The following is an 11,193-nucleotide window of genomic DNA, read 5'->3' as shown; positions in this document are numbered from 1 at the left end:
CCGTCCTGCGGCGAGCAGGGGTGCGGTGCGGGCCCCGCGTGTCCCCGAGGGTGCTGGCGTGGGGACGCCCCCCGCGGCCAGCCCGGCGCGGTCCCGCGAAGCTGCCGTAGCCAGCACGTGCTCCCGCCCGCCTTGGCCACGTGTGCACCAACTTGAGCAAGTTGCCCGCCGCGTGTCGGCTTCCCGGACCTAGGGAAGCAGCGCGGAACCAGAAGCGCGACCCGGCCCGCGCCCCCGGGCTTCGGCTTCCCCATCGCCCCTCCACCCCAGTTGCTTATTCCGGTGGGAAAACCCCTGGTCAGAGTAGGAGGTCGGTCCCCTTGCCAGGACCTTTGGTAGACTAGGCAGGGAAGTTGTCAGGAGGCCTCCCTGCTGGGAAGAACCGAGGGAGGTGCGGGATCGAGAAGGCACAGCATGGGGGCCGTGGCGGTTGTGGGCTTGCGCATGAATACCCTGGAGCGGAGCCGGTCTTGGTGCTCTGTTATCAGTCTCAACCAGGAGCCTGGTTTTTTTTTTTTTTGCAGTAAACACACATGTTTACTCTGCTGGGATGGCGTCAGAGCCAGGCACCGCTTTGCCCTAATGGGGAGGGGGTGACATTTAATAGAGTAGTGACAACAGAATACACTGGTCCTGAAACTATGCCCATAGTTTCCCCGAAACTATTCTCAGGAACCTGGGTGACCGCATGGGAAGGGCATCCGGGAGAGTCCTGCGAAGGTGCAGAGAACCCCGTGCGAAGAGAACATGTGGGAAAGCCGGGTGGCTGCACTGCAAGGGACTGCAGCGCTGTGCACCATGGGGGGAGCTTGGCAGCTTTAGCAGGTAGGATAGTAAGAGGAAGTGAGCCGAGGCCGTTGTGCTGGCTAGACTTTTTCCTGCGGGCAGGAAGTGCGAGTCGTTCCTGAGCGGGAAGGCCGGCCTGGTGATGAGAAACTGTCAGGGGCTCCACCATAGTAGCCAGGTTTGCAAAGTCCACCCTTGGCCCTGGACAGCACCCACACACCAGTGTGCTCTGGGCCTGCAGCCCTGAAACGGCCCTGTGTTCCCATATGAGCCCATATTAGGGGCTCATATGGTCAGAGACTCTTTAGGGTCGGAAGGAACCTGTCCACCTAGAGCTGACAGCTTGGATGGATCAGGGGAAGCTCAGAAGACAATATACTTAAAACACAGGGTTCCCAGCATACCCAGTGGGAACTGGGCTTCTATCCCAAGGGCTGATAGGTGGCTTGATGAGTTTGTTGGCCTGAAGTAAAGCCGTAGCAAGTCATTTGTTTTCGCCTGCTGCCCCTGAAAGAGGTACTTCTCCATCTCTGTGTTGCATATAAAGAAATGGAGGCCTTGGCCTGGTGAGATAGTGCACACCTGCAATCCCAGCACTTGGGTGGCTGAGGCAGGAGGATTGCCACAAGTTCAAGGCAGGCTGTTAAATGAGGAATGGAGACTGAGATGGATATAGCCCAGTGGCAGAGTGCTTGCCTAGCATGCTCACGTGAGCCCCTGGGTGTAATATCCAGTGCTGGGGAAAAAAATGTAGAGTTGGGGTTTAAATCCCACATCTGCTGAACTCTGTAGCTAATTCCTGATCCTTGCATTGCCTGCTTTGGGGTATAATGCAGGCCAGGCCACAGACCTCGTGGAACAACTGCAGCCCCTCCCTTTGACCTTTTCTCCCCGCTCTCTACCTTTACTAGCTCCTAGTCTCCTACTTAAAATAGTTTCTGGCCTTAGAAAGGGACTGCCCACCAAGCCTGCCAGGTACCATAGGCCAGGCCTGCTACCTAACGAATGCCCTCTGGCATGTGGACCTCCTTCCCTTTTTCCTGCTTCCTGGCTTAGGTCCCTGCATCAGCCCACTGCAGTGCCTACTTCAGCTTTGGTTTTGTCTCAGAGAAGAGGGCATGGTTCTGTTTTGTGGGGTGGGGAGGTTGAGGGTAGTACCCCCAGCCACCCCTTATCAGTGGAAGCCGGCTGAGTAACTGAACATGCACTCCCTAGGTGCCCGGTGCAGTGCCCAAGCTGACTCAGGTTCCAGTGAGGATGATGCGGCCAGCGAGGCCCGCAGTACCACCAGCGAGTGTCCCAGTCTTCTCAGCACCACAGCGGAGGATAGCCTAGGTAAGAGCAAGTAGCCAGCTGGCAGGGGCTGAGCAAGGGCTCCACTGGGTGAGGGCAAGAAGCAGTGCTGATCTGCCGGCCTTGCAGGGGGGGATGCTGTGGATGAGCAGGGCCAACAGGAAGATCTCGAAGAAAAGCTAAAGGAGTGTGTGGACTGCCTCACAAACAAGAGGTACCCCTGGCTGCCAGCCTGCTCCTCTCTCCAGGGCTTTGCTCAACCCACACCAGGTGTGACCAAGGGAGAGCTGGCCCACATGACCTCCCTCTCTACCCTTAGTGCCAAGACCCGGCAAGGAGCTCTGGAGAGCCTGCGCCTGGCCCTGGCTTCCCACCTGCTCCCTGACTTTTTGCTGGAGCGCTGCCTCACTCTGGCTGATGCCTTGGAAAAGTGCCTCAAGAAAGGTCAGGCCTTGGGGTGTGTGGAGGATCTTAACTGGGCAGGTGCTGACCCTTGCTGCGCGGGCTGACTGGAACGCGTCCTGCAGGGAAGGGTGACGAGCAGGCCCTGGCTGCTGCCGTGCTAGGCCTGCTCTGTGTGCAGCTGGGCCCTGGACCCAAGGGCGAGGAGCTGTTCCACAGCCTGCAGCCCCTGCTAGTCTCCGTGCTCAGCGACGGCACAGCTAGCCCCGCCGCCCGGCTTCACGTGAGTATTTCCATGCCCTGTGAAACCCTTCCTCTCCCTTACCCCTAAGCAGGGTGGTGGGCTCCACCTGTCTTCAGGCTCCCTACCCTGAGGGGGGTGGGGTGAGACCCCTGACTGGGAACCCTGGCGGACCTCCGATCATGGTCTAGCTTTGTCCTCCCAACAGTGTGCTTCTACTCTTGGCTTGGGGTGCTACGTGGCTGCTGCCGATGTCCAGGTGAGTGGCCTGTGGACACGGACGGTGGGGCACCTGGGCCCCTAGCTGTGAGCCTGAGCCATTCCCCTGCCCCCCTGTGCTCTTAGGACCTGGTCTCTTGCCTCACCTGCTTAGAAGGTGTTTTCAGCCAGCCCTGTGGCACAGATGGCTCAACAGCTCCCGTGGCCCCTGCCAGCCTGCAGGGCCTGCTCTGTGCTGCCCTGCAGGCCTGGGCGTTGTTGCTCACTCTCTGCCCCAGCACCCACATCAGCCACATCCTTGACAGGTGAGGGCAGCTGCCCACGAGGAGTGGGAGGTGATCGTGAAGGGGCTCCCAGCCCCCACGAGGAGCTTAGCCTGCCCCTTCTCCAGGCAACTGTCCCAGCTGCCCCAGCTCTTGTCCAGTGAGAGTGTGAACCTGCGGATTGCTGCTGGTGAAACCATCGCACTACTCTTTGAGCTCGCCCGGGACCTTGAGGTGCAAGGATGGTAGGGGGGTGCCTGCTGGTGCTACTGCCCATCCCAGGCTGGATGCAGAGAGCGTGCCACGGAATGCGGAGCAGTCCCGGGTCATTGTGTAGGAGAGGCGGCCCCAGCACTGACTCGTGCGAGGTCTTGTGGTGGGGGCTCGAGCAGAGGTGTCCTGTGCAGGTGGAAGCCAGCGGGGATGAGAGGAGCCGGACAGGAGAGGAGAGCTGTTAGGGAAGGCAGGCTTTGGGCAGCCGTGCTGAGAGTCAGCAGAGCTCAAGCTTCTGCCTCCTGCCTCCGCTGCCCGCACACAGGAGGACTTCGTGTACGAGGACATGGAGGCCCTGTGCAGTGCCCTGCACACTCTCGCCACGGACAGCAACAAGTACCGTGCCAAAGCCGACCGCCGGCGCCAGCGCTCCACTTTCCGCGCCGTGCTGCACTTCGTTGAGGTGTGTGTGGGAATGTGTTTGTCCTAGCAAGCGTGCAGCCCCAGGCCTGGCGGCCAAGCCCAGCTGTGGGCCCTCTACCCTGCAGGGTGGTGAATGTGAGGAAGAGACGATCCGCTTTGGACTGGAAACGCTGTATGTGGACAGCTGGGCTCGGCACCGGGTCTACGCTGCCTTCAAGGACGTGCTGGGCTCGGGCATGCACCACCACCTGCAGGTGGGGGATGCGCGGGAGGGCTTCCCAGTTCGGCTGCTTTGGACGGGACAGGGTTCATTGCCGTCTCTGTCCCCAGAATAATGAGCTGCTCCGGGACATCTTCGGCTTGGGCCCTGTGCTGGTGCTGGATGCCGCTGCTCTGAAGGCCTGTAAAGTTTCACGTTTTGAGAAGGTTTGCACCCTTGAACACCTTTATCTCCCTTCCATTGCCGTTTCCTGGCTCTGCAAGGGCTCTGCGAGGGCTGCAGGAGGAGCCCCAGGCTTTCTTCCCCGTTCGCCAGATTCCACCCTTTTCTCCACCCAGCACCTGTACAATGCTGCTGCCTTCAAAGCCCGGACCAAGGCTCGAAGCCGTGTGCGGGACAAGCGGGCAGATGTCCTGTGAAGTGGGCCAGCTGAAGACAAAACTGTCCACACCCCTGCCCATATTTTTAACAGAAGACAGTGCAAGAACTGGTCTCTGCCAGTGATTGTCACTTTATTTTTCTTAAAGACAAAACCAAAAACAGGGTGGCTGAATGGCGTGAGGGACCCTGCCCTTTATCCCTGCACTCAGCCCTGTGGCTTATTCCTGCCCTATTTCAGGCAGGCCCAAGTGGACACCTGTCTCAGGGCTGTGGGGCAGGCAGTAGGGGGCCGTCCCTTCCTTCCGCGCTCCTTTGGAGTGACCCAGTTCTTTGGGGTATTGGCATCTACACAGATGCCACCATGGCAAGTGGGGAGGCAGAGCTACCTGGAAAGGACTTTTGTGTTGATTTTTAAAGATGTAAGAGATAATTAAATAGAGTATAATGTTCTGCCTCCGTGGTCCTGACTCCTGGGTGTTTCTGCCCACATTCCCTTCCATCCAGGACACAGGCTGGAATCTCACCTCTGCCCTCCAAGGCAGTGTGCCCTGGGCTGGGGTAGGGCCTCCCCAGCTCAGAGCCCAGCCTGTCTTTGAGACGTGAGGCTGAACTCCTGCTGAGAGGTCTGGCAGAGTAGGTGGCTGCGGTGAGACAGCTGTTTCTAGACTTGTTACTCTGCTATCTGGGGGTGCTCCGGGGATGCTGACAGGCCACAGGAGGAGCCAGGAGGCTGGGGCTCCCTCCTTTGACCTTGGGCCAGCCCATAAGGGCTTACCTAGTACCAGAAGGCTTGGCGAGGCCTGGCCTGAAGAGATCAGGAGAGGTAGGTGACCGTGAAGTCACGTCAGTCTCTTCTACAAAAATCTCAACAAGGAAGTCATGCAGACCAGCAGTGGGAGCGGAGGTCTGCCGACAGCTGCTTTATTCCCCTCACACCCCCTGTGCCCCAGGTCAGGTAGAGTCAGCTAGGGGCCCGGGCGCCACTGGAGTTGAATCTGCGCAGCTGGCTGAGGCTGGCCAGTCGGAGCTTGAGCAGCATCTCCTCCTGGGTGCGCAGCGTGTGTGCCAGGACCCGCAAGGATTCACTCTGCAGCACTGGGGGTGGGCAGGTGTTGGGACCTTGTTAGATCACAGGCTGCCGCAGACCTCCACAACCCAGCAGCGGGCTGCCCTCTGACCCCCGCCCTTCACAGCTGCAGCAGCTGCTCCTTCCCAAGGGCCTCCCAGTCCCTGCTGGTCCCGACCTGCCCTGCCTGTCCCTACCGCTCAGGTAGACCGCCAGGATGGCGAGTGCCAGGCAGGTGAGCACTAGCAGCACCAGCAGCAGGAGGAACCCGCCACGGCCACACACGGCACTGCAGCCAGCCTGGGCACACAGCGATGGTGGCAAGACACCCAGCAGCTCGTCCCATGGCCGTGCCTCTTCAGCCAGATACGGGTGTGTCAAGCCTGCGGAGTAGGGGGGCCGTCAAGGGGGTGCCAGGCTGCCCCCTGCCCAGCACATCCTGCACCCCTCACCTTCACCGTGTAGCTCGCTGATGGACTCCACGCGGTGTAGCCGCACTTCAGGCACGAGGCTGGGGGCCAGCGGCCCTGTAGATTTCTGGCTCTGTGTTGCTGCCGCAGTGTCTGTAGGGGTGGTGGGGCTCGTTCAGCAGGCCAGTCTCCCCTTCTTTGCTCCCAGGTAGCCTCAGGTAGTAGGGGCTTTTGTAAAGGGTTCCCCTACAGCCCTCTGAGGCTTCCTGGACATTTAGGTTATTTCCAGTTCCCTTTGGAAATTCGCCCTGAGGACATCCATCATTGGGTATGAAGTTTTTCACAATTTCTCAATAGTCACTAGGGACAGTTCCAAGACACGGACTTGCTCAATCCAAGAGCAAGGTTAAAACTCACCAGATTGTCCTTGAGAAGTGTGTGTACAACCCTCAGTGGGGTACAATGTCGCCATCATGAGGTACCCCCACGGAGGAATGTTTTTGAGCAGGGAGCAGGGTCCTGGCCCACCTTGAGCTTACTGTGTAGCCCAAATTGGCCTTGAACTCCCTGTAATGGTGCCTCACCACGCTGGGATGAGAAACAGTTTATATTCACACATTTGTATATGTATTTGCCAGTCAGAGAAGTTTAAAAAAATTTTTTAGTGGTACTAGGGCTTTTTATTTTGTTTTTGGGGTTTTTTTTGAGACAGCATCACACTTCGTAGGCTGGTTTTGAACTCATGGTGATCCTCCTGCCTCAACTGCCCAAGTGCTGAGATTACAGGCATGTAACACCATGCCCAGCTGCCACTGGGAACTGAACCAGTGTGCTGAGGTACATCCCCAACACTTTCCACTTTTTTTTTTTTTCCCCCGGTACCAGGAATCGAATTCACGACCTTGCGCTTGCCAGGCGGGCGCTGTGCCGCTGAGCTAAATCCCCAGCCCCTACACGGTCCACTTTTGACACATGGTCTCAGTAAGTTGCTCAGGCTGGCCTTGAACTTGCGGTCCTCCTGCCCTAGGCTCCAGAGTACCTGGATTTGCAGATGTGCAGCATCATACTGTTAAAATAACCTTTCATGGTTGATTGGATTTGGTTTGGTCGCCTAGGGAGCTTGAACAATGTATATATGGCTTAATTACCCATTTGCTCCCTATTCAGTGTACTTTCCCTGTGGTTTTAATTATTCATTTCAAAGTTATTTTTGTTTTTTTGAAATGAGGGCCTCACTTAAGCTCCCCGGTCTGGTCTCAACCTCCTGGGCTCCAGTGATCTTCCCACCACAGCCTTAGGGGTACCATCAGTTTTTTTTTTCTTTTTGGGTTGGGTCTCACTATGCAGTTCAGGCTGGCCATGAGCTCACTTTGTAGCCCAGGCTGGTCTTGAACTCGCAGCGATCCTCCTGCCCCAGCCTCCCGAGTGCTGGGATTAGAGGCGTGCGCCACCATGCCTGGCGCTCCATCAAAATATTTTCTTTTTTTTTTTCAGACAGGGTCCCATTATGCAGTTTAGGCTGGTCTAAAACTATATAGCTCGGGGCTGAGGATTTAGCTCAGCGGCAAAAGCACCCGCCTGGCAAGTGCAAGGTCGTGAGTTCGGTTCCTGGTACCGGAGAAAAACCAAAAAAATAAAAAATAAAAATAAAATAAAACTATATAGCTCAGGTTGGCTTCAAACAGTAACCCTCCTGCCTCAGCCTCCTGAGTCCTGGGATGCTAGGCATACACCACATCTGATTGGTTTATAAATATTTAATTATATTTTTTTCTGGTGTTCTTCAACTTGATTTTTTAAAATCTTGGCCCAGGGCCTGGGGATTTAGCTCAGTGGCAAAGCGCCTGCCTGGCAAGCTCAAAGTTGTGAGTTCAATTCCTGGTACCAGAACAAAAGACAAAAGACACGAAAGAAAAGAAAGAAAGAAAGAAAGAAAGAAAGAAAGAAAGAAAGAAAGAAAGAAAAGAAAGAAAAGAAAGAAAAGAAAGAAAAGAAAGAAAAGAAAGAAAAGAAAGAAAAGAAAGAAAGAAAGAAAGAAAGAGAAAGAAAGAAAAAGTAAGTCTTGGCCCAGTAAGAGCTCCAGGTGCCCACGTGGACCTAGGTTACAGTGGGGAGGAAACCAGGGCATATTTCCTGACAGAAGCACACCCGTGGCACTCTCAGGACCGTAACTCGACCTTCATAAACTGTTTGAAGCTGTTGCCTTGGCATCCTCAAGAGCAGGTCAAATAAAAACAGATGCTTAAAAAAAAGCTGCTAGTCCTTAAGCTGTTTGGTAGGTTGAAGGTCATATCATATTAAATTTCCTCTTTCAAAAAGAACTCTCTCTACTCTATTGTGCTTTACTCAGGTTTGTTTTTTCTTTGTTTTGGTGCTGAGCTATATCCTCAGCCCTTTTTAAATTTAATTTAATTTTTTGGTACTGGGAATTGAACTCCTGACCTGATGCTTGCCAGGTAGGCGCTGTGCTGCAGAGCTATATCCCTGCCCACCCCCCTCTTTTTTATTTTTTATTATTTTGTTTATTTGTTTTTTTTTTTTTGGTTTTTCTCCGGTACTGGGAACCAAACTCACAACCTTGCGCTTGCCAGGCAGGCGCTTTTGCCGCTGAGCTAAATCCCCAGCCCCTATTTTTTATTTTTTTGAGACACATTCTTAGTTTCTTAGTTTCCCAGAGTGGGCTCCCAGAGAGAGGGCAGGACTACAGGTGTGTGCCACCAGGCCTAACTTGGAGCTCACTGTATACAGTGGAACAGGTACGTGGTTAGCCACCCTGCTCTTGACCAGCTGCGGCTGGTCAAGAGGACAGGACTCTGCCTATTTCTCAGTTCTCAGGCCAGGTGCCCCAACGCCCAACCCCATTCCTACTTTCCTCCCTGAGGGGAAGAGTCAAGGCCAGGTGGTGCATGCCTGTAATCTCAGCTGCTTGGGAGGGTTAAGCAGGAGATCACAAGTCTGAGTCCAGCCTGAGCACTTTATTGAGACCCTGTCTCAAACATGAAAAGGACTGGAGATACAGGTCAGCGCTCTTCCAGGTCAGTCCCCAGTACTGACAAGAGAAAGAACGAAATGGCCAAGCAGCTGTCCAAATGCCCATACCCTCTTGGTCACGGCCTGTAGCTGACCCACTCCCAAAGTGGGGTGCTTCCCCCAGTCCCTCCTGATGCCACAGCAGGGCAAACAGGCATAGCCTGAGGTGGAGCAGGGCTCCACGTATGCTAGGCTCTGCCTCCATGCACAGCGGTAGGTCCCTTTCTGGAGATGGGACGTGAGTATTGATGACTAGAAAAGACAGTCAAGTTGATGGCACAGAGACTGGGTCTCTGCGATTCACAAGGTCACAGGACTGGGGCCTTGCCCGCCCTCCTGCTCACCCTCTCCTACCTTCCCGGATCTCCTCAGGCATGGCAAGTGCAGTCGGGGCTGATGAGGGTGCCCAGGAGCAGGCGTGAACAAGGCCGCAGTGGCTCCTCTGGGAGCTGGGAAGGCCTGGCGACCTCCCAACCTGGGCTTAAAATAAGCCTGGGCTCAGCCCACTGGGCTATATTTAGAGGGGGCAGCTCTCAGCCCTGAGAAGGGGCAGAGTGACATGCACGGGTCAACCTAGACCAGAGCTGGTGACCCTTTTGGAGCCTGCAGTGATAACAACCAGCCCACGGCCGCACAGGTGTCGTAGGTTCGCCACCACCAGCCTGGACTATCTACCTGGCGACTTAGCTCAACCGAGAGCTCCACCAACACAGGGTCTGCTTCAGGGAAGCGCTCCACCCCTATACACACAGGCCGGGGATTTCGTCCAGAACAGCCACCTCACGCTTAGCCTGTAGCAGCAATACCTCATGTGGCAGCCAGACAGAGACCCTAGCCAGACACGGGGCACACACCTGTAATCCCAGGCACTGAGGAGGCTGAGCTAGGGGGATGGCAAGTTTGAGACCAACCTGGATAACCTGAGATCTTGTCTCAAAATTTAAAATAAATAAATATAAAAAATAAAGGGAGGGCTGGGGGAGTAGCTCATGGTGGAGCATGCACAAAGCCCTGGGTTTGCTCCTCAGTACCACAAAAAGAAAAAGAAGAGAAAAAAGCCCCTGTACATTTCTACTCAGGCACATCTGCGCCCTAGGCCCTCACCCAGAGTCCAGTTGTCTCCCAACAAAACTGGACAAGGACCCACTACTGCGTGACCCACTAGCACCAGGGACTTGGAGGAAGGGGCACAACTGGAGTCCAGTGCCATCAGGGCTCTGACAGCCCCACAAGTGGGTGTCCACGTGTGCACATGACGTACATGCTGGCCATGTCACACACACACTCATGCCGGATTGGAGGCTGGTGCTTCTACTATAGTACAGTAGTTTTTGTTTTGTGGTCCTAGGGACTGAACCCAGGGCCTTGGTACTGAACTATATCCCAGACCTTTTGGTTTTTTTTTTTTTTTTTTTTTTTTTTTTTATCCGGTACCGGGAACCGAACTCACGAACTTGCGCTTGCCAGGCAGGCGCTTTGCCGCTGAGCTAAATCCCCAGCCCCTATCCCAGACCTTTTTATTTTTTATCTTGAGATAAGGGTCTCACTAAGTCACTAAGTTGCCTGGGGTTGGCTCAAACTTGCCATCCTCCTGCCTCAGCCTCCCAAAGTGCTGAGATTAGAGGTGTGCATCATCGTTCCCAGTTTGGTACTTCTACTAAGTTTACAACCTTAGGTACTGGACCAACCTTTCTGGTCTCCATCTTCTCTGTAAAACACGAACAGTGAGTGGTTCCTCCCTGATAGTGCACTGAGGACAGACGTGTCTGAAGCTCTTGGGACCACTACTTCTGCCCCTCTCCTCTGAACAGAGCACAGGAGTCCCACAGGTCCAGTGAGGACGCAGAGCACTGCTCAGCCCTGGGGGAGGTGGTCCAGCTTCCCCGCCTCCCGGAGTGAGAGGCCTACTGTGCAATTTCCGAAGGGTGCCAGAGCGCTGCTGCAGGTTCTACCGCCCCCTGGTGCTGGATCACTGTATCAGGAGGTCAGCCCCTTTTGCTCCTCAAACCGGGCGACTTGGTTCCCCACTCCAGGGCTTTGCACTGGCTGTCCCCTCCTGGAGGGCTCCGCCCCTACCCTCAGATATTCCTGCGGTGCTCCTTGTCTTTCCCCTTACAGGTCACCAGTACTTAGCCTTTTTTGTTTTTTTAAAGACAAGATATGACCAGGCATGGTGGCGCGCGTCTGTAATCCCAGCAGTCTGGAGGCTGAGGCAGGAGGATCGTTGCGAGTTCAAGACCAGCCTG

At 55.3% G+C, this 11,193-nt stretch overlaps 2 protein-coding genes across 2 annotated transcripts in view; one reads left to right on the top strand and one right to left on the bottom strand.

Annotated features, from left to right (window-relative positions):
• The window catches only part of Ifrd2 (interferon-related developmental regulator 2), a 5,578-nt gene extending 687 nt beyond the window's left edge, over positions 1–4,891 (top strand). Inside the window, exons 3-15 of the mRNA XM_005410255.2 lie at positions 194–282; positions 537–825; positions 2,002–2,121; positions 2,209–2,293; positions 2,399–2,523; positions 2,607–2,764; positions 2,931–2,981; positions 3,068–3,246; positions 3,333–3,438; positions 3,743–3,880; positions 3,966–4,094; positions 4,171–4,266; positions 4,399–4,891. Of these exons, the coding sequence (XP_005410312.2) occupies positions 194–282; positions 537–825; positions 2,002–2,121; positions 2,209–2,293; positions 2,399–2,523; positions 2,607–2,764; positions 2,931–2,981; positions 3,068–3,246; positions 3,333–3,438; positions 3,743–3,880; positions 3,966–4,094; positions 4,171–4,266; positions 4,399–4,479 (1,646 nt within the window). The 3' untranslated portion in view covers positions 4,480–4,891. The remainder of the gene's footprint in view (positions 1–193; positions 283–536; positions 826–2,001; positions 2,122–2,208; positions 2,294–2,398; positions 2,524–2,606; positions 2,765–2,930; positions 2,982–3,067; positions 3,247–3,332; positions 3,439–3,742; positions 3,881–3,965; positions 4,095–4,170; positions 4,267–4,398) is intronic.
• Positions 4,552–9,862, bottom strand: Lsmem2 (leucine-rich single-pass membrane protein 2). The gene is made up of 4 exons (XM_005410256.2): positions 9,302–9,862; positions 5,960–6,070; positions 5,705–5,890; positions 4,552–5,536 (listed from the first exon to the last, which is right to left on the bottom strand). The coding sequence occupies exons 1-4, from the start codon at positions 9,321–9,323 to the stop codon at positions 5,403–5,405; spliced, it is 453 nt and encodes a 150-aa protein (XP_005410313.1). The 5' UTR covers positions 9,324–9,862; the 3' UTR covers positions 4,552–5,402.
• Between the last annotated feature and the right edge of the window lie 1,331 nt (positions 9,863–11,193).

This window comes from Chinchilla lanigera, unplaced genomic scaffold (assembly GCF_000276665.1).
Source record: "Chinchilla lanigera isolate Chin_1 unplaced genomic scaffold, ChiLan1.0 scaffold00131, whole genome shotgun sequence".
Classification (NCBI taxonomy): domain Eukaryota; kingdom Metazoa; phylum Chordata; class Mammalia; order Rodentia; family Chinchillidae; genus Chinchilla; species Chinchilla lanigera.
Note: the sequence above shows the minus strand (reverse complement) of the source record. Positions and strands in the feature narration are given on the sequence as shown.